This window comes from Sinocyclocheilus anshuiensis, unplaced genomic scaffold (genome assembly GCF_001515605.1).
Source record: "Sinocyclocheilus anshuiensis isolate Anshui unplaced genomic scaffold, SAMN03320099.WGS_v1.1 scaffold75, whole genome shotgun sequence".
Lineage (NCBI taxonomy): Eukaryota > Metazoa > Chordata > Actinopteri > Cypriniformes > Cyprinidae > Sinocyclocheilus > Sinocyclocheilus anshuiensis.
Window position 1 is genome coordinate 556281 of NW_015549634.1, and position 23001 is coordinate 579281.

At 35.0% G+C, this 23001-nt stretch overlaps 3 protein-coding genes and 1 long non-coding RNA gene across 4 annotated transcripts in view; 1 reads left to right on the plus strand and 3 right to left on the minus strand.

Moving 5' to 3' along the window:
- LOC107659687 (annexin A4-like) overlaps positions 1-1084 on the minus strand; it is a 16400-nt gene extending 15316 nt beyond the window's left edge. Inside the window, exon 1 of the mRNA XM_016448699.1 lies at positions 929-1084. The gene's annotated coding sequence lies outside the window, so the exon portion shown is untranslated. The remainder of the gene's footprint in view (positions 1-928) is intronic.
- Positions 1085-3820: 2736 nt separating this feature from the next.
- LOC107659688 (zinc finger CCHC domain-containing protein 24-like) lies at positions 3821-14891 on the plus strand. The gene is made up of 4 exons (XM_016448700.1): positions 3821-3972; positions 6202-6402; positions 13760-13924; positions 14716-14891. The coding sequence occupies exons 1-4, from the start codon at positions 3823-3825 to the stop codon at positions 14827-14829; spliced, it is 630 nt and encodes a 209-aa protein (XP_016304186.1). The 5' UTR covers positions 3821-3822; the 3' UTR covers positions 14830-14891.
- On the minus strand, positions 14817-15629 carry LOC107659690 (uncharacterized). Its single transcript, XR_001630942.1, has 3 exons — positions 15532-15629; positions 15009-15034; positions 14817-14895 (listed from the first exon to the last, which is right to left on the minus strand). It is a non-coding gene; the product is annotated as an uncharacterized LOC107659690 (long non-coding RNA).
- Positions 15630-16651: 1022 nt separating this feature from the next.
- Positions 16652-21019, minus strand: LOC107659689 (peptidyl-prolyl cis-trans isomerase A-like). The gene is made up of 6 exons (XM_016448701.1): positions 20813-21019; positions 20084-20114; positions 19803-19891; positions 18606-18702; positions 17438-17513; positions 16652-17357 (listed from the first exon to the last, which is right to left on the minus strand). Exons 1-6 carry the CDS (start codon positions 20960-20962, stop codon positions 17222-17224), a joined length of 579 nt encoding a protein of 192 aa, XP_016304187.1. The 5' UTR covers positions 20963-21019; the 3' UTR covers positions 16652-17221.
- Positions 21020-23001: the final 1982 nt, after the last annotated feature.

Below are 23001 nucleotides of genomic sequence, written 5' to 3' on the forward strand. Positions count from 1 at the left end.
GGTTTGCGTCATATTCTGAGTTGCATTATTTTTATTCATTTTGAGGAATACTGAATCTGTTTTTTTTATTTTTTTGTGAGTGAGATGAATTAATGCATATTCATATTTATTTTAGAACTACAGTAACATCTTCTGATTTCTCTCAACATGGGGACAGGAGAGCTGTCAGTCAATAAATTGGGGGAAAAAAAAGTAACTTGCGTTACTTATTTGAAAAAGTAACTCAGATATTCTCTTGTAAATTAAAAAGTAATGCGTTACTTTACTAGTTACTTTAAAAAAGTAATCTGATTACGTAACTTGCGCTACTTGTAATATATTACCCCCAACACTGGTTACTACACATTTTTGGCTGGTATTTTTTTAAATGGGTGGGTTTTACACTGTAGTTGGGCTGGAGCTCTTCAATCCAATCTGGCAACACTGTTCTTGTTAAACCGCAGTGAAGCTCAGATCTGCAGTCACGCACACGCCTGACATCCTGCTTTACATGATCACAAATCATCATCATCTCACTACTTTATGGGAGAAATGCTGCACATCTCATGTCTAAACGTACTGAAACACTCACAGTCTGACAGTCGCATACTACATACTACAGTACACACTGTTTGACTTTGACCCTTCGGCAAATCCGCATCAGCCTACAGACACAGACAGAAAAATGGCAGCCGAATATTTCGGATTACACAACACACACCCAAACCATCTGAAAACACACATCTTAATCCGCAAACATTTATAACATTCGACATTGTTTTGCTAACAAACATCTAAAGAACGTGCTTAACACGGAATCATGCGCAAAAAGTTACATTGTGTTACATTGTATCAAGCGCGCGTCACGCTGAAAACACCACAAACGCGCGAAACGCTCGATATATTGTCATTTTAACGCAGTAAGAAAGATTGTAAATGAAAAACTTACTGGGATGTGTGTGTGTGATGTGATGTGATGTGATGTGATGTGATGATTGGAGGTCGTAAGTATGGAGTAAAAATGAGGAAGTGGAGGGCGGCAGTGTGTCACGGTGGGTGTGACCCGATCCTGTCTTCTTCACATAATGAAACACATCCCTTCTTCTTCTTCTTCTTCTTCTTCTAATAACGTTTTATGGCGGATGGCAAACCAACTTCTGGTGCATTTACCGCCACCAACTGGACTGGAGTGTGGAGCACTAATAAATACATATTTATATTTATCTATATCTTATAAAAAAAAAAAATGAACGCACCACAACATATTCTAAGAGCTTGATTCTGTATAGGAAACACATCCCTGTCCTGCAGGATTGCTTTAGTAGTTACTGCTTTTAAGAAAAAAAAGAGAAAAAGATTGCTTGAATGATTCTAGGCTATTGTGGGGTTTTACCAGGGCGTTTTGCTACTTATTTACTAGTATTGTTTTTAATTTTAATTTCTAATAAGTAATCCAAAAGTTGCTACTTTTAGTCTGTAGCAGTCATATTTCACAGCTAACCAAAATATGTTCTAAGAACGTTTTGCATTAAGTTATTACGTTTAGGTATTAAGTTAAATAACGTCCAATTTTGTAAATGTAATTTTTTTTTTCTTTGTTAAACAGACGTTAAGGTAACATTCCATTTGATCATTTTGCAAGCGTTACGGGAACGTTACTTTTGAATGTTCTCTGAACGTTCTGAAACATGTAGCAACATTAGACACACTTCTAACCAAAACGTTTAGGAAAAAATTCCATGAATGATGTGTATGTTTCTGTGCTCACTTTTGAGAAGACTGTTACAGCCCAGATAACTTTAAACTAACGTTCTATTAATGTTAATGGAAGAATGTTTGTTCATAACTTTGAGAGAACCTTGCCAGAACGTTCCCTGTGAGCTGGGTTATGCCCTTGAATCAGCTTTCCAAATAGTGACAACTCTTTCAATCTGGAAAATATTTTGCTGAAAGCTATGGTTACCAGTTTTTGTAAGAATGCCAGACATCTGAAGGTATTATAGGCTAATATTTGTATACCTCATTCTTTCTGCAGAACTGTATTACATTTGGTTTTAATGAGTGCAAAAACTGGTTTGTGTGGCAGATCTATATCATATAAACCAACAGAGAAAATCCTCCTCGCATGACTAATACTGACCATGACATTGAATTTGAAAGAAGGTGGCGGTTGTCCAACATAAACAAACAAAAAAAAACATTTGCATGAAAACGACAGACGCTCCTCTTCTCTTCCAGCTGTGTCATGTGACTCACGTCTGTCCCAGCCTCTCATTCATTCAGAACAGCATGTATAGAAATAAAAGAGTCTTATGGGTTTGGCTTGAGTTTCTTCAGAAGCATGTGTGAACAGCAGTAGAAAAACTGGTCACGTTTACGTCAGGTGCGTCCTGACAGCTGCACATCATCACTTCCAGATTAAGGAAGGGAAACACCATTTCTAAGAATTTCAAAGGCTTACCCTGAGCTTTACAAAACCATAATAAACCACGGATTTCATTTTAAAACTCCTTTAATTCTTACAATATGAAATAATATTTCTGTTAATATGTAATGTAAATATGAAACAAGCTGTTTAGGGAAAGCACACACACACACAGACACACAGACACACAGACACACACACACACAGACACAGACACAGACACAGACACAGACACAGACACAGACACAGACACAGACACAGACACAGACACAGACACAGACACAGACACAGACACAGACACAGACACAGACACAGACACAACACACACACACAGACAGACAAAAGGAGTGTCACGCTTCACAAAGTTAAACTGCTTTGCATTAAACAGCCTGTAGTAGATTGACATGAACACCAGAGGGCAGAATCTGCATCCGGTCACATTGAGTCAGGGTTGGATTTTAAACTGATTTAATCAAATTAAGTCACAAAATGAGTTCCATAAGTCTGACACAACAATAAAACACACTGGGATTCAAAAGGTAATTTAAATATGAAAATAAACATGAAGCTTATTAAACTTTGAAAAATAAAATCGCAGTTATCAAAAATGTTGAAAAACAGTTGCAGTTGTACACAAGTGTAGTCAATTTGTGACTGATATACAATAAAATAATGTATTGCAAAGAAATATATTATGATTATTAAAAACATATATTTACCATGGTAGCCTACCTTTTTTGTAAGGAGACATCTGGATGTATTATAGCCTAGTAGCCTATATGTATAGCTTTTAGATAACTTTATTGCAATAGGTTTTAATGAGAGCAAAAACTGGTTTGTGTGTCTGATTTATATTTTATAAAAAACAGAGAAACTCCCCTTGTTCATTTTAAATTTATATTTAATTTGTGTTAAAATGAGTTATTATAAATATGTTATTTACTCTAGGATGTCTTGAGTTACACGCTTTACACAAAAACAATAGCCTAGAAAAGTTGAATTGTTACAAAATTGTTAATTTTAATAAATCATGAATGAAGGTTTTTTTTAATGATATCTCCGTGAAATGTAAAAAGGGTCTCAGATTATGAATATTAATTAGTGCTGACGCTCATCGGAATCCTCGAAATGGGGAAGTGCGTGTTTTTGAATATTAATTACATTATGATTACGTTTCTTGGTAACCTTCCAATGGCGACGCCACAGCTTATGAATATTCATGAGCCAACCTTTGAGCGCAGCAGGATTGGTAAAGTGCGGTGAGTATTGAACTTTCCTTCTCAGAGCAGCACGAGCTGGCCCGTCTTGTCATTGAGCAACAATGGGTTCAGTGTGAGCCGATAACAGTGCCACAGCCTGCTGGCACACATCAACAAACACCACCTTTTTATTCTGAGCTGGACTGATCCATAAGGAAGATGAGTCTTTTCAACTGGGTTTATCTGTCGCTGCAGGAGTCTGAGAGAAACGCTGAGCTTGATGGGAACTACAGCATCAAGCCAAAGGAGGATCTGGACTCACATCTCCACTCCAGCATCATCAGCAGCTTCACTCACGAGCGCACGGAGGTGATGACGTCACCACAGCCTCACTGATGCTGGCTGTCTGCTATCTATCTATCTAGTCAGGAGTTCAGGTGAACTTATCTAGGATCAGATGTAAACTCAGTGATTTGTAAACGTCAGTGTATTGTAAAAGTCATTTCTTTTTTGTTTATTGATAACTATGCATATACTGTAATAACATGGGTTAGGCCTACTGTAACCATAATCTGTGTGTATGTGTGTGTCTTGTACATATTACTGTAAGTAGTTGTAGTGCTAACTTTAATATAATTTTTAAATAGTTAAAAAATTGGCACTTTTTTATTCCATTTGTTTTTTTTTTAATGTTCATTTAATATTGTTTAATCGATAGTGTAAATGAGCCAGAATCTGTACTTTATATCTTCTATGCTGGAATTTCCAAGATCTGATTATGACTGAAATTGGATACAAATTCAAAATATATCTAAATAAATAAATTGGATAGATAGATAGATGCTTATTTTTCTCTGTGCGTGTTCTTGTACAGTGCCATGATGTTTCTATGAAGGCCACATGTTCAGACAGCTGCATGTGGTCTTGCTATAGTTAGTTATAGTTACTGTAGAGAGATTAACTCAGGTCAACCTGAACAGCTCATTTGCTCTTTACTAAGCTGTTTAGTTACAAATTACTCTACAAAATTACTAGCTTACTGTTAATTTGGGCTCATGATAATAATGCACAGTCCTTTCAGTAACAAAAACATACCATAGTATTAACATTTTAGACCACAGCATTGAAAGGGCGTATCATTCAACCACAATTCAACAAAGTTTGTTGCATGTATTTAAGAATGATCCATTACTTTGGTGGTTTAGAAATGGACCAGGCTGAATGGGAACGACTGAATGAAAAGCCACAGTATTTGCTGAAGAGATTTGAAGCTTTAGCGGTCTGGCTCCACATAAGCAATGTGGGAAAACATCCAAGTTTAGCATTTTTATTATAGGTGCATAAAAACTGAGATCTTTACTGAGATATGAGATATGATGAATGCATATCCCTGATGCATGTGAGAATTACACATGCACATAATGTTGCATACAATGCAAATATATGTTTAAATGTTTGTCACTGCATATTGCATGCTATTAACATGTTGTTTTTAGCATGCAGTACATACTGCTCAATATGTAAGCAGTTGGCTAATATTTCATTCCAAACAGCATGGACAATCTCATGAGACAGAATGAGGAAAAGGCTTCAGAGAATCATGTGGCAAAGTCTGTCTTCCCGAGGAAAACGGAACATTCTCTCTCACACAGATCATCTGCAGAAAGAAAATCAGACCACACAAAACAATTATAAACAATCAAAAACAGAAATGTATACACAAACGGAATCACTGGCAGTTTAAAGGAAGATTTTTGTGACAGATTTTTATCTGTCTGATACTGAGAGTAACATTTTAAAAGTTTATGCTTATGTTCTATGCTCTTATTTTTCTATCTAAACAAGCAAAACTTTACAGTGACTTTACAGCATACTGACACCTACTGGTTTGGAAAAAACACAGTAAATACTTAATAAAATTTACATACTAAGGGCATGTGAAATAATCTGAACTTTAAAAATATGAAAAGAAATTAAGAATATGAAATAATAAAAAATAAAACCATATTCAAGAAATTCTGTTTCTTGAAATAAAATAAACAGTTACTGAAATAAAATAAAATATGAAAATCAGACTTATTTTACTTCAGCTAGTTTCCAGAGAACATTACTCATTGTCGTTTAGTTTAACTTGAAGTACTAAAATGACAAAAATACACAACAAAATTGATACAATATTAAGATTAAAGTGAAAAAAGAAAATCTAAAAAGAAAATCTTATTCAAAATATTAACAAAAGCTATAACATTTAAAAAATGATACTAAAAACAGCACTGATTCAAGGTGTATTTGTTTGTCAGTTCATGCATTCCGTGGGAATCGAACCCATAACCTTATATTTCAAGTAGGATTTATATATGACAATGCTTATTATATTCTTAAAAATCTTATTCAGAATATTAACAAAAACTATAATATTAAATAAATAATACTAAAATAACACTGATTCAAGGTATACATTTTATCAGTTCATGCATTCCCTGGAACCCATGACATTGTAAACACATATTATATTTCATATAGATTTTAAATATGGTAATGCTTTTTATATTACATTGAATATTTCATAAAAGTTTCATGTGTTTTTTCTCTCTACAGACTCTGTGTAGCCATTTATATAAGGACTCGTCTCCCTACGGCTCGTTAAACAACATCGTCAAGGGCCTGAGTTTACTGACGGACAGCTTTTCTGACCTCTCTCTGACCTCTGAACCCAGAAAGCCCTGCAAGAAACCTCCGCCCAACTACCTGTGCCACCTGTGCTTCAATAAAGGCCACTACATCAAAGACTGTCCGCAGGTAAACACTCACTGCCTGTCAATCATAATGCACAGATATTCTTTTTATTAGACAGTTTTATTAAAACTGTAACAGTGAGACATTTTGTGGAGTTTACAGATTACTTTTTAAAAATTTAAAACAATAATATACAACTGAACTGATGCTCTGGTCACTGTTGGTTAAACCGCATTGCATCCACCAAGCAAAACACCTTAGCAACCACCCAGAACACACTCGCAAACACATAGCAACCATCCAGAACCTTCTAGCAACATCCTAGCAACCACCCAGAACAGCCTAGTAACCATCTAGCAACGACCCACAACAACTGCCTAGAAACCACACAAAACGCCCTAAGAACTGCATATCAACACCTTAGCAACCACCCAGAACACTCTCGCAATCACATAGCAACCATCCAGAACAGCCTAGTAACCACCTAGCAACGACCCACAACAACTGCCTAGAAACCACACAAAACACCCTAAGAAATGCATATCAACACCTTAGCAACCACCCAAGGCAACTGCATAGCAACACCCTAACAACCACCCAGGGTACCCTAGCAACCTCCTAGCAACCGCACAGAACACTCTAGCAATTGCATTGCAACACTCTAGCAACCACTCGGATTACCCTAGCAACTGCCTAGCAAGCACCCTGGCAACTGCATAGCAACACCCTAGCAGCCAGCCAGAGGACCCTAGGACCCAGTTCTGTGATACCAATGGTGTGATTATTTGACAGTCTTTTACTGTAACTGACCTGCATTACAAAATTCATTGCAACAAGCACCCCACCCGCATGAGGAGCCGTAATGAACGCCAGATGAAGCATTTGTGTTTATGAAAGATGATCCAATTTCTTGCCTTTCATGACATCATTGGCTGTCAGAGATGAGAAAAAGCCCCTCGACACCAAATCCAGCCAAACACAGATCAGTCAGCCGTGCGTCAGCTCCAGAAACGGAGGGGGAAAACCTTTTATAGAAAGATGAAGTGATTTAGATCTTTGCCCTCCACTAAATTTACTGTCACATCATTTTAATTAGTCTCAGGTGACATGAGAGAAAAGATGATAACAAGAGAAGGAACGTCCTAAGTACAGGGAAGGACGCTCTTCCGACGCAACACCCTAGCAACCACTCCGGGTAGCCTAGCAACCATATGGCAACATCCTAGCAACCACCCCAAGTACCCTGGCAACACCTTAGCAACCACCACAAGTACCCTAGCAACCGCATAACAACACCCTAGCAGCCGCCACCGGTACCCTAGCAACGGCATACCAACATCTTAGCAACCACCCAGAGTACCCTAGCAACCACAAAGCAACACCCTAGCAACTTGCCCTGACACCCTAGCAACTGCATAGTAAGACCCTAGAAGCCATCCTGGGTACCCTAGCAACCACATAGCAACACCATAGCAACCACCCGAGCACCCCTATCAACTGCATAGCAACACCCTAGCAACCACCCAGAACACCCTAGCAACCACCCTGTCATCTGCATAGCAACACCCTAGCAACCACCTAACAACCCCCCAGCATACCTTAGCAACACCCAGAATACCTTAGCAACTGCCTAGCAACACCCTAGCAACCATACAGGAAAACCACAGCTTCATTTAAGTTCCAAGGATTTCAGATTTTCCCATCCCTAAATGCTATTCTCTGGTTAATCTCTGCATGACAGCTGATGCTGCAGAACATCACAAATTTTACTGATGTAGCTAAACAACCATCCATAATAGCACATCTGCTCTGATTTTATATGCTATATATATGCATTATTAATATCAATAAAGAGTCACTATTACAGAATCCTCAGACCTACAGCTCTGATCTTCCACCATCTGTGTTCAGATGAGATCTGATGACATTTATGACACAAAACATCTCCGTATGTCGGTGTTCACCTCACACATCTCTGCTCCAGGAGTAGGTGGGAATTTTTCATCCAGACGTTTAGTTGTTTTTGTTTTGCCTGTCCACCTGTCAGCGTCCGTCTCACTGAAACCCAGCACTGAATCACAGCTGGACACGTCTGGCCGAGCTGCAGCAAAGACCTGAAGAATACAAGGCAACTCCTTATGACAGTTTTGCACAGTTCTTTGCCTGCTTTAATATTTAAACATGTAATATAATGTGGTGCGCATAAAATACAATCAGGACTTTGCAATGCAATGCAATACAATGCAATGCAGTGCAATAAACTAAACAAAAATGAAATAAAATGCATTTAATTCAGCTTTATTAAATGTAAACATCTGGGATGACCTGAGGGTGAGCACATTTTCAGCACATTTTCATTTTTGGGTGAACTGTTCCTTTAACAGTTTGTCACAGTGTTTTATTCAGTTAAACCACTCTGATAATGTAAAACATCATCTGTGTAGGAAAACCCACAGAACTCTGAATTTAAGCCAGAACACAGAGAATGTAAATCTGTCATGCTGTGGGACGGACAGGAATGACATGAGTAGGTGTTTGTTTGACAGAGACGTTACTGTACTACAGATACTGTCAGATGTCCAACACCATAAAAATATCATAACAGAAGTCCATACAATTTGTGCCTTAAGAAAATTTCTTAATAAATTAAAAAGATTTAATATAATGTCAGGGTTTGACCACTGTAGTACCTGCAGTGCAACTATAAAAACAGCAATGTTTAAGAGCATATAAAAAATATGTATAAAATATAACTCCATATATAATGCATGCACTCACACTTTGGCGTTCTTGTAAGGCTGGTTCACTGCCATCAGTGAGGTGTGTCGATTTAATTTATTGCATGTAGAGCAAATGTTGGCTGTGGAAATGCAGGTTTTTGGACATATTAAAGGTTTAAAAAGTGTTATTGAAGAACACAGCCAGAAAAAATGGATCTCACAATAACTGTAAATTCATAAAATGTGTTTAAAATTCTTTACCTGGAGGAATAATAATATTTCTCCTTCATTGCTAAAGCAATGTAATGGAGTTTATTGTAATGTTTTACTGAGGTATCAACTTTGTCTCAGATGTTTCTGTTAAAAATTCCTAAGGAGAAATAAGATTTATTTTAAAAGGTTAAAAATACAGAAGCGTTCAAAAGTTTGTGGTTGGTACAATTTTTTAATGTCTTCAAAAGAAGACTCATAGTGGCTGCATTTAATTGATCAAAAATACAATAAAAACAGTAATATTGTGAAAAAGTATTACAATGTAAAACAGCTGTTTTCTATGTGAGTATCTGTTAAAATGTAATTTATTTCTGTGATGCACAGCTGTATTTTCAGCATCATTACTCCAGTCTTCAGTGTCACATGATCTTCAGAAATCATTCTAATATGCTGATTTGCTGCTCAAGAAACATTTCTGATTATTATCAATGTTGAAAACAGTTGTGCTGCACAATATTTTTGTGGAAACATTTACTTCTTAAGAATTATTTGATGAACAGAAAGTTCAAAAGAACAGCATTTATTTGAAATAGAAATCTTTTGTAACATTATAAATGTCTTTAATTGCACTTTTGATCAATTTAATGCATCCTTGATGAATAAAAAATCCTACTTTTCTAAGTGTACTTTCTCTGAATTACTAGTCCTTGTGAGTGTAGCTCAGTAAAGTCTAAAACAGCATGTTCATGCTCCTCGGTGTCTTTAATGAGAGGCGTGGACTGGATTTGATGGGGTCTGAAAAGGGCTGTTGGGAAATCTTAAACTGACACTTAAACATATGGCTCTGAATTACAGGCACTGTGTCAGATTTCCATCAGGAGCCACTCCCAGAGTGCACTGCAACACATTTAAGATGCATTATGGGACATTTTAAGCTTGTGCAGAATGTGCCACACCTACTTACAAAAACATAGTATAAATTTTAAAATTTGCTTAGGAAAATAAGTGTTTGCTAATGCAAAACATAAATAATTATTTGCTATATAGTTATGCTGAGTGGTTTTTAAACATTTGCAATGACTTCTTTATTACCGGCATCAACTACAATGATTTTAGCATCTAAAATGAGTATGCTACACCACTAGTAATGATGGTCTAAACAAATGAAAACAATGACAGATTGCTTCTACTGTTAGAAAACGTTTTAGTGTTCTGATACATCAGTGCAGACGTCTCTGCTGCGCTGCTGCTATCATTGCAATATTTCCGTACTGAATTGCAACTGGTCTGTTTTATCCATATAGCTGCTTTAAAACAATCGCTGATTGTAAGATTTCTATAAAAGACATTAATGAATGCTTTTATTAATCACGGATGCATTAAATTTATCAAAAGTGGCAGTTGAGACATTTATAATGTTACAAAAGATTTCAAATAAATGCTGTTCTTTTGAACTTTCTATTCATCTGTGAATCCTGAAAAATAAAATGTATGACCGTTTCTACAGAAATATTGCACAGCACAACTGTTTTCAACACTGATAATAATCAGAAATGTTTCTCGAGCAGCAAATCAGCATATTAGAATGATTTCTGAAGATCATGTGACACTGAAGACTGCAGTAATGATGCTGAAAATTCAGCTTTGATCACAGGAATAAATTACAGTTTAACAGAGATTCACTTAGAAAACAGCTATTTTACATTGTGTACTTATTTATTTATATTGCAATATGACCAGGAACAAATAATAGATTCATGAGACCAAAGATTGCCTGTTAGATATACTCAAAACGGATGATATCTCATGATATCCTCATAGGAATAAATTACATTTTAACAGATATTCACATAGAAAACAGCTATTTTAAACTGTAATAATATTTCATAATTGTTCTGTATTTTTGATCAAATAAATCAAATTGATCAAATGTGTGTGTGTGTGTGTGTGGTGAGAGTGTGTGTGTGTGTGTGTGTGTGTGAGTGTTTGACTCACATTAACTCCTGCAGCTGGACTCGATGATGATGACGATGACGGCTCCTCCAAAGTATTCATCATATAGAGCAGGGTTACAGGGGCCCCTCAGCGAATAAACTCTGAGAGCCCATGATCTGTACTGTAAAAAAGCTATTTGATTCAATGCAATTTGATGCATCTTGAATTTTAGGTTCTGCTGTCTTACAAAAAGTCTTTAGTAACACTACTTTGTTTGCAACTTTTTTTTCTTGCAATCTCAAGTTTATATTTCGCAATTCTGAATTATATCTTGCAATTTTGACTTTTTTTCTTGCAGTTGTTTATATTTTGCAATTCAATTTTTCTCTGAATTCTGGATTTATATCTTGTAATTGACTTTTTTTCTGAGAAGTCTCTGTTTATATCTTGCAATTCTGAATTTTTTGTTTATGCCACGGTATAAAAAATGTACAGTATGTGTGACTTTTGGCTTTTCTGATCAGAATTGCAGGTTTATATTTTGACTTTTTTCTTGGAATGGCAAGAAAAAAAGTTGCAATTACTACTTTTTACTCAGTGGCGGAACTAAGCTTGCATAGTTCACTTGAAAAGGAAAATTCTCTCGGCATTTGCTCTCCATTGTGTCGCTTTCTCTTGTAATAAAACAAATGGAAATGTTTAATAGAATAACCGTTTTTAATTCGCAGTAGTAGATCAGGGTCAGTTTTTAATATGCCGTATGAATCACAGGTGTTCGGACATCCTACAAATCAAGCTACATTTTTTTTCTTTTTTGGAAAGTATACTTTTATTCAGCGAGGATGCATTAAATTGATCAAAAGTGACAGTAAAGACATTTATAATGATACAAAAGATTTCTATTTGAAATAAATGCTGTTCTTTTGAAATTTCTATTCACATGGTGGTCGTCTTTTCATATAAACACATTTTTTGGTGTGTATGTATTATGGGTTTATGTGTTTGAGTTAGGTTGAGTATAGGGTTAATTATAAATCTGGTGGGTCGGTGGGTCCCTCCCTCAAATTTATCATGTCCTTTGCCTCCTTAGTTTTGGGGAGATGGTTACATTATTGTTAACCAAAACTAAATCTAAAACCATTTAAAAAGAAAATGTCATTACCTGAAATAAAATAAATATTAACTGAAATAAAATTTAAAAAATATAAAATATAAAAAATTAATTAATAAATTAAGCCAAGGATGCATTTCAAAGATGAAGTATTAAAATACTAAACTACATAAAACTAAACTGTAATAAAAGCTAGACATTAAAAACAAAGTATGAAAAATGACAAAAAAAAATACAAAAACTTTAAAGTTAAATTGAAAACATAAAATATGACAAAAAGTATATCCAAAATAAATAACAAATTGCACTGCACTGCTTTCATATATAGTAAATTTCACAATCACCCGTTCACAATTAAACTGATTGGTTGTTTCTCAAGAGTTGTTGTGAAGCAGCAGTGAAGGTGAATGAAGTGAGCAGGTGCTTTCTATGAGTGACGTGAGAGGATCAGATGTGTCTGATTAAAGCAGAGCAATGCCAATAATCATAATCATAATCATACCCACACAGGCCCGAACCCGTCCAACTCCGAGTGGCAAATCAGAGCTCTGGACAAGACCGGGTCTGGAACGATTAGAGATGCATCATGAATGATTTCAGGATTCTCAGTGATCCTGAGCCAATCGCAGACACACTCATCCTGACTAAACACCCCTAATAACCGCGGTAAAGACCTCCGGCAAACAGCTTACTTTCGATTAAGAAGCTTCATCCAAACAGATCTGTGAAGTAAATCTGAAACAGACCTGAAAGAGAGAAAGACAGTTTGCACTGATATCCACTGCAGCACGGACAATGTTACATTTCGAATCCCATTACACAGTTCAGAATGTTACATTAAACATTCCAATGCGACAAAACTGTAACAATGTACCAGTGCAACATCACTGACGGAAAACATCATTAAATGAAACATCAAACCAAAAACCTCACACATCTGACAAGATATTGTGAAATATTTATAACAATTTAGGAATAGCTGTTTTCTATGTGAATATCTGTTAAACTGTAATGTATTTCTGTGATGCGCAGCTGAATTTTCAGCATCATTACTCCAGTCTTCAGTGTCACATGATCTTCAGAAATTATTCTAATATGCTGATTTGCTGCTCGAGAAACATTTCTGATTATTATCAATGTTGAAAACACTTAATATTTTTGTGAAAATGTGATGCATTTGATTTTTCAGGATTCACAGATGAATAGAAAAGTTCAAAAGAACAGCATTTATTTGAAACAGAAATCTTTTGTAACATTAGAAATGTTATTACTGTCACTTTTAATCAGTTTAATGCATCCTTACTGAATTAAAGTATTATTAAAAAAATGAATAAATCTTGTTGACCCCAATCTTTTGAATGTTAGTGTTTACTTGTCTGATTTTTGCATCTGTTTGTATGACTCTCATCTACTGATGATCTAACAGTGGTTTTCTGGGCAGGCTCGTCCTAAAGGAGAGGGTCTGACGCCGTATCAGGGGAAGAAGAGGTGGTTCGGCGAGTACAAGTGTCCCAAATGCAAGAGGAAGTGGATGAGTGGAAACTCTTGGGCCAACATGGGTCAGGAGTGCATCAAATGCCACATCAACGTCTATCCTCACAAACAGGTGAACAGATGCTAGAAAACAGCCCACGTTATAGATCTGCTTTTCACATCCTTACAAACGGTCTTATTTTAGTAGTATTGATATACTGTTATAGTTTCTGATCATATTTTAAATGAGATTTTTGTTTTCACTTTAAGTTTAGATCATGTTTTACTAATATTGTTTAGTGTCATTTTTATTTATTTTGTTTGAAGTACAAAAATATTTTTGGTTTTATTTTGACTTAACTATAACAACCCTGGCTTAAAACAAGATACTTTAGCAAAATGACATGAGATTTAACAACTGAATTATTGTTTACCCCATTGGCAAATGATTTAACGTGTAAATCTAACAAAACGGTTCTGCTTAAAACAGGAAAAAAAACAATTGATCAGTTTAATGCAATTGAATGTTTCTTGCTTTAAGGATATTTTTACCGGGAAACAAGACAAAGATACTGATTTGTGAGCTTTGTTTTTGTCTCGTCTAAATAAACCCAAGCGCAACCCAAGGGCCTCTGGGTGAATGTTTGGATCCTTTCTGCTCGCTTTACTGAAGCGTCTGTACAAAACGAGCTGGGAAGCGTTAAAGCTGGAGAGCATGTGTTAGTTATTAACTCCAGCAAGAGAAGGAGACAGTTCTTCACTGGTAGAACTGCAAGCTGAAGCTGGTAGAAAACACTCGATGAAGCTCTCTTCAATGCTTCGGACTTCTCTTTTTCCTTGAACGTTCACCACATGTTCTTCTGTATTGTCATTTGTTCTTTTGGCTGCTTTTTGACCTGATAGACTCTGTCCTGTGATTGTCAGCGTCCTCTGGAGAAACCCGACGGTCTGGACGTATCGGACCAGAGCAAAGAACATCCTCAGCATCTGTGTGAGAAGTGTAAGGTGCTCGGATACTACTGCCGTCGCGTTCAGTGACCTCTGACCCCCGAAGACCCCCGTCACGCCAGCATCGCAGTGTTCACCGATTCCTCACCGACTGTGCTGCGGGTAAATATGAGTATGCAGGTTGAAAATGACTTTTTGAATAATACAATAAGTGGTTGTTAATGTAAACAGCGCACCATAATTAAAACTCACGTTCACAGGAGACCCACCTTGATTAATTTAGTTCAGTGCATGACTGTGTAAACAAAAAAATAATAATTATCTCCGTTATTTTGAAATGATTCTCTGTGGTAATCAACATTAGGCCACAACTCACTGCTGATATTTTATGAAACCTTTAAATATAAAAAAATTCATTTAAATCGACCCTCAATTTAGCAGCTTTTAATGCACCGTTCAGACTGATATATATGTACTTAATGGTGCAAGTACTGGATATTTGATATCAGGTTAGTTGCTGTGAATTCACATGATGTGAAAACGTGAAATATTCTTCTAAAGCATTTAATAAAACACATTTCAGGGCAATAGTTTACAGGCAGGGCATCAATGTCAAATGAATTTGATGTAAAGTCTGGACTAATGTCAGTGGCTCATTGCTGTTCTTTAGAAGCCGTTTAACTCCTTTTCAAAATAAAGACTGGATATTTACACAATAATGAGATGAAATGATATTCAAAGATCTGATGTTAATCACTGAGTGCGAGATCGACACAACAATCAAACACTTACTGATGTTTGTGCTGCTGAGTTCCCTCCAAAACGATGTCACTTCCTGTAGGGTGATGTCATCAAGGAAATGGAATTTGTGATTTTACCAAAGACTAACAGGATGGAAAGTGATACCGAGGAACTATAAATTGACATGAATTAAAATAATGTTGTCGTCATTAAAATATTTTGATAATTTCTGAATTTCTACAATTTTTTTTTTTTTTAAGATTTAATATTCACCCCATATTAGCTTCATTGAGAAATTGTGCTCAGTGAAAACTGTTATGATTTGCATTTTTAAATAGTGATTTTCCAGCATATATGATGGTCACGAGAACAGAACAGGAATGACCTGATCAGCCTTCTGCATATTAAATGCATTAATATCTCCAATTCTCATTTTGATGCTGTATACGCTACATGGTTTGTCAGTGTAATTGCTCAAAAGGCTTTTCAAATAATTCTGACAATAGGATGCCCTTATGAAAATTTTGATAGCTCTTATTTTCTACATTTTGCATATTGTGTGATTTTATGACGCATCACTAAAGTGCCTGTTCATCACAAAGATGTTTGTGTATTTGGGTACAAATATGAACAATAATAGTGACAGCAATAGAGATCAGAACATTAACAGTAGGTTTACTCTGAGGTACGTATACAATGTGATGTTTGTTTATTCTGAATGAAGTCTGTGCCTGTGATTCTGAAAAATGCTTTATAATATCTCATATTCAGTGGCCTCTGAAAGATGCAAAAAAAACACTGCCTGGTCTGAATGGATAAAACAATCAAATGTTGAAAATGAAGACCAAAAGCATTATTTTTTGGTGTTTTTAAATATCTCTGGATGACTGTGCGTGTGCATGTGTGTTGTGTTCGCTTATAATTTTCAATTTTCAAATGCAAAACCAATTTGTAAGACTGAAGTGCATTTGGTTTTAAACCGGCTTCAAACACAAACTTGAGAAATGTGAACGCAGATTCAGTTGATCTAACTGCTTCAAGATCTTTTTCTTAAAGCACTCGATGTACATGAGGGACAGCAACTCAGACTGTGAACCAGAAACGTGCCTCATACGCTCTCACGGCTCTTTCTCAAGAGCAGATCAATCTGTAAATACAAATAAACCAATAAAACATCATGCTCTCGGCTTTATTGATCAAACTCGTAATTCATGCATGAGAACTCAATGAACATGAGTCTCAATCTAGATTAAACACTATTATTACCTGAGAATGATGTTAAAAATTACATTTATTCACAGTGGATGTTACTGTAAAGGAATATTGCATGTAAAAACGATCGTTATGACAATATTTACGCATCCTCTTATCATTTCAAACCCATAGATTGTGTTATTTTTCCTTGGAATACAAAATCTGTTTTTCTGCACAAAAACATTTAATAGTGACCGCAGCTTTAAAATTGCATGACTTTTGAAAACTATAATATAAGAGCTTTTATGCTGTTTTTCTGCCTTTTGGGTCACTGTGAATTGTTGCTATATGGAAAAGAACATCTTGCACCTTTTGTGTTGCATGGGAATTTTTAACATCGCACAGCTTTGCAGACTCGAGAGCGAGTAAATAAAGGTTATTCCTTTAACCCGAAAGTGTCTGAGTTTCACATTATGGAGCTGGAGGCTCTTCTGAACATGGAGTAGTCTGAATGAATCAGCAGCAGGACAGTAGAAACGACTGCTGATTACTGGAGCTCTCCGCAGTCGGTGACGCTGATTCTCTTGGCGGTTCTTCCCGAGCGAGAGCCGAGCTCCTCCACCTTCCTCACCACATCCATCCCGTCTTTAACGCTGCCGAACACCACGTGCCGCCCATCCAGCCTGGAAAACACACCACACACACACTCGCATCATCACATTCACAGGAAATGACAGCGGATTCATGAAGACGATTATCGTACCACTCTGTTTTGACGGTGCATATGAAGAACTGGGATCCGTTGGTGTTGGGTCCAGCGTTAGCCATGGACAGGATACCTGAACACACAAAGAAAACATTAGGAGTAACTGTATGGGTCATAACTAGTTCTCAACGGTGTTTAAATGGCTGATGCTGATTTAAACGCATATTTGTGAGTCATCATCATTTGTAAGTCGCTTTGGATAAAAGCGTCTGCTAAATGACTAAATGTAAATTTGCATACAAACACATTATTACATATATTATACAATATTTACATCACAAAAAAGATCCTAATAATTAAAGTATTTTTATTATAATAATTATAAAAATTAAAACAATTATAAACTAATGCTTTAAAATAAGAAAGCAGTGTCATTTTAGTATTATTTATATACTATTACTGTATATTATTAAGAACGAAACTGTTGTTTAATAATATATTAATATTTATACAACTAGGTTATATATATAAAAAATGTTTTCCTCTCAGCTCAGGTTTTAGTCATTTTGTTGTACTTGGAAATATTTAAAATAAAAATGACATTTAGCTTTATTTTAACTTCGGTTTAAGTTTGAGTAATTTTGTTGTGCTTTTGTCATTGTTTAAAATATTTCTATTTTGCTTTATTTTTATTTCAGTTTTAATATTAATGTAACTAGCTTTTATTTTTATATTTTTCTGTTTATGTTTTTATTTCAGTTTTAGTAATTTTGCTGTGCTCCTGTCATTTTTATTATTATTTTTTTATATTTCTATTTAGCTTCTTTAAATTAAAGTATTATACATTATAAATTATTTTATTTGATACGTTTTCAGTTTAAGTTTTAGCAATTTTAGAACTTTTCAGTTAGTTGCTAAACCAACATTTCTAATTTAGTCTCCGTTTTCATCTAATATTTTAGATTTTTTATTTCAATTAATAAAAGCACTTGTAATTGTTTTAGTTAACAGTAGCACTAGTTGGCTTTTAACAGCTCTTATAGCGCTATCTAGAGGAGTCGACACGTTCCTACAGAAACCCTGAATGATCTTTGTACAGTGAACTTAACGATGAACAAACTCACTGACGTTTACCAAGTCAAGAACACATGAAAACATTCATAGACTAAAGAATGAAAGTCACAGCATCTGATGAACCAAGCAAACACATTTAAGAGAGTTTTACCTGGGCCAGTGTGTTTCAGTCTGAAGCTCTCATCTGGAAATCTCGGACCATAGATGGACTTTCCTCCAGTTCCGTTGTGATTTGTAAAATCTCCTCCCTAAGACAAACACAAAGTAGTGTAAAGAAGAGCAAACACATGAAAAGCACAAATGTTTTTTCACTCAATCACATGCGAGGCTTAACATTTGCAGTATGAAACAATTTGTCATCAAATGTGAAATTAGTCATGCAGAGTTAATGCGGTTCTTCTGTAAAGACAGGAAGAGCAACACTGTTTCATTCACACAGATCATTAAAGGGATTTTGCATTAACATTAACACAAAGCAACTGGTTACATTTGCTCAGGATTCACCATTTCAAAGCACATTTTAGCTTGTTTGCAATTTTAAAAAAAGTACAAATATACAGTCTATCAATTAGGCCGAAACATGCATGTTGTAAAATGCTGGGAAAAAGCATTGAAATGGTAGCATAAGATGCTACACTGCTGTAATTGTTTGAAATGTCATTTAATGTCACATTAAATATAACACCGGATATGCAGGTGAGTAACTGTCTGGATTTGAACTTAAAGGGATAGTTCACCCAAAAATGAAAATGTGTTGTTTATCTGCTTACCTCCGGGGCATCCGAGATGTAGGTGACTTTGTTTCTTCAGTAGAACACGTATGATGATTTTTAACTCCAGCCGTTGCAGTCTATCAGTCGTATAATGCATGGCAATGGTAACAAAATCTATGAGTAAAAAAAAACATGCACAGACAAATCCAAATTAAACCCTGCGGCTCGTGACGACACACTGATGTCCTAAGACACGAAACGATCGGTTTGTGCAAGAAACCGAACAGTATTTATATCATATTTTACCTCTAACACAGCACTATGTCCAACTGTCTTTGGGCGCGCGCAGGCATCCGGTGCGTGAGGTGTGTACGCGCTCTGGCGTAGTTTACGTTAATGTGTGTGTTGATATCCAGCCGAAGAGCAATCAACCATAACTTCAGGCGAGCAGGCTCAGAAGTTGGGAATACGTGGAAAGTCACCACTCCCGAATGAGTTCTCATTTTTGGGTGAACTATCCCTTTAATAAGCATCATTCATTCCTATGGTCTGATGCGTTTCTGTGGACAGAGCTTCAATCTAAAGCATAATGAAGCTCATGCAGGCGTGTGTGATCTAGATCTGGATCTGGTCACCTGACACATGAACTGTGGGATCACTCTGTGGAAGATCGAGCCCTTGTATCCGAATCCATGCTCACCGGTGCACAGAGCTCGGAAGTTCTCTAGAAAACACACAGAAGATCACAATGACACCTGTGCCAGAGGAACACTGACTTTTACTTTCATTTTTCTTTTTAAGGCACATTCAAAACAACTCCTGGTTGACCCAGAGCACTCTACAACACACACATACTCCAGCAGAACAGAGAAAACAACACAATGTAACGAATATAAAATGTTTTCAAGTACTTTACCTGCTGTTTTGGGCACAACAGCCGCATTCAGCTACAGTTCAGGAAGAGAGTTAAAGGTCAATGAATGAGAAACACTTTTAAAATATTGTAAAATAATCACATTGCGAAATAAATACGCATAGAAGCTGCTGCTACATTTGCTTGAACATCTAATTTAACTTTTTTTTTGTTTAGAAACATGTTACGCGCTAAACTATTATAAAGTAAAGTATTTTGGATCATTGTTAACGGATTGTAAATATTCCACCTTGGCGAAGGCTGAGCTTATGAATATTAATTAGTTCAAGGTGCCGTTACTTTATAAACGTCGTGGAGCGTCCAGTCACGCAATCTAATTAATATTCATAACCCCTCCTCGTATTCGTTGATTCGCCAACATCTAATTTAACTTTTTTTTTTTTAGAAACGTTACGCGCTAAACTATTATAAAGTAAAGTATTTTGGATAATTGTTAACGGATTGTAAATATTCCACCTTGGCGAAGGCTGAGCTTATGAATATTAATTAGTTCAAGGTGCCGTTACTTTATAAACGTCGTGGAGCGTCCAGTCACGCAATCTAATTAATATTCATAACCCCTCCTCGTATTCGTTGATTCGCCAACTGTCAAGCGTCCAGCGTTCTTTCAGCCAATCAGACAGACTAACTCGACGAACGTCGCGGTGCGTCATTAATATTCATAAGCCGAGCCGTCCTCATAGTAGAGTTCGTAACTTCTCTCACACTCACTTCGAAGGTGACTCTGCCGAGCGGTTCGTTATCCGCCGCGATGTCGAAGAACACCACCGGGTTGTTGTTGGCTTGAGCTCCGGTGGCGTACATGCGCGCGGCGGTGAACGCCAGCGAACACAACTTAAACCTGTTGCTGATGAATAACATGCTGATTCCGGTTACCGACGCCGCTGAGTTACTGACGCACAGGAAGTGCTGAAGCGTCACACGGAAGCGTTTAGGAGCGCGAGCGCGTGTGTCAGTCACGTTGATTCGTAAACATAAATAATAAATAAATACATGTTAATAAATAGATTAAAATAATAGAATTAAATTTTTTTTTTTTTTTAGAATAAATAGATTATAAACATAAGAACACATAAAACAAAAGTACAATTAATTTTTTTGATAATTCAATACAATTATTCAATTTTATTAAAATGTGTAAAATATAAAATATAAATAATATATGTAAAATAAAAGTAAAAAATATGTCTTAAATTGTAGCTATTTATATAAATATAAAAAAAAAACAAATAAAGATAATTCAATAAAATTATTCAAATTTTATTAAAATGTGTAAAATATAAAATATAATGAATATATGTAAAATAAAAGTAAAACATATGTCTTAAATTGTAGTTATTTATATAAATAATAAAAAAAAAACAAATAAAAAAATCTAGAAATTTATATAAGTTTATGACTACTGGAATAAAATAAACCCTCAGACGCATTAATTATTAAATTAAAAATACACATAAATTATATGTTTATGTAACCTACTATTATTACTGTTAGTAACCTGATTTTAAAAATAAAAGTACAATGTTAAATATAAAAATATAATAAGTATATAAACATAAATAAATACATGTTAATTCATATAAAACAATTATAAACATATAAGACATAAATGATTTAACATATATAAAACATATAAAAGCATAAAAGCAAAAGTATTGTGACTTAAAAATGATTAAATTTAATTAAAATAAAAAATACTTCATAAAATGTAGCTATTTAAATAAATATCAAAAACATCAAGTATATAAACATAAATAATAAATAAATACATGTTAATTCATATAAAACAATTATAAACATATAAGACATAAATTATTTAACATATATAAAACATATAAAAGCATAAAAGCAAAAGTATTGTGACTTAAAAATGATTCAATTTAATTAAAATAAAAAATACTTCATAAAATGTAGCTATTTAAATAAATATCAAAAACATCAATAAAAAATATATTTATATAAGTTTATGACAAAAAAAAATCAAATAAACCCTCGGACGCATGAATTATTAGCTAAATAAAAATGCATAAATTATGTTTATATAACCTAATATTATTAGGCCTACTATTATCAAATAAACCCTCGGACGCATGAATTATTAGCTAAATAAAAACGCATAAATTATGTTTATATAACCTAATATTATTAGGCCTACTATTAGTAACATGATTTTAAAAATAAAAGTACAATGTTAAATATGAAAATATACTAAAATAATCAAAATATAATAAATATATAAAATGTGTTTTTTTATTTATTTGAGCTTTATCATCAGCAAAGTTTATGTTGTCATTAATGCACAATGATATATAGAGACATATAGTTATAAGTTTAATCTCTTTTTTAAAACAGACTTCAGTCATGGCAAAAATTAGTAAATGATTATCCACCGAAAGCAGTTCATGAACTCATGGAATCAATCATTCAGCTTAATAACAATAAATATCGGAGTTTATTGAGGTTTGGTCTGTTGAGGACGTTTGTATGAGCTGCTGATCAATTCATGAAACCACATACAGATCTGCAGGAATCAGCAAAGAATCACAATCAGATGCTTTATTTCTGCTTCATGCCGTGTGAAAATGACAGCCGTGATCTCCAGAGATAAACATAAACATGGCGACACACAGAAAAATCATTTATTGTGTGCGTGAGATGCGTCTTAGAGCTGTCAGGACATCAGATGTGGAGATGCAGCCTCAATGATTTCACAGATAAAAGTCTTTTAGAATCAGATATTAAAATCATCCGTCTCTTTCATAAAAAAGGGAAGACTCAAAAATTCTTTGCATGTTTATAACTGTTTGCCACGCGATGTAACCATCAGAACAAGCATTAAAGCATAAGAACAATAAAAAATAATTTACCAAAACAAAACAGAGCAAAAAATAATATTAAAA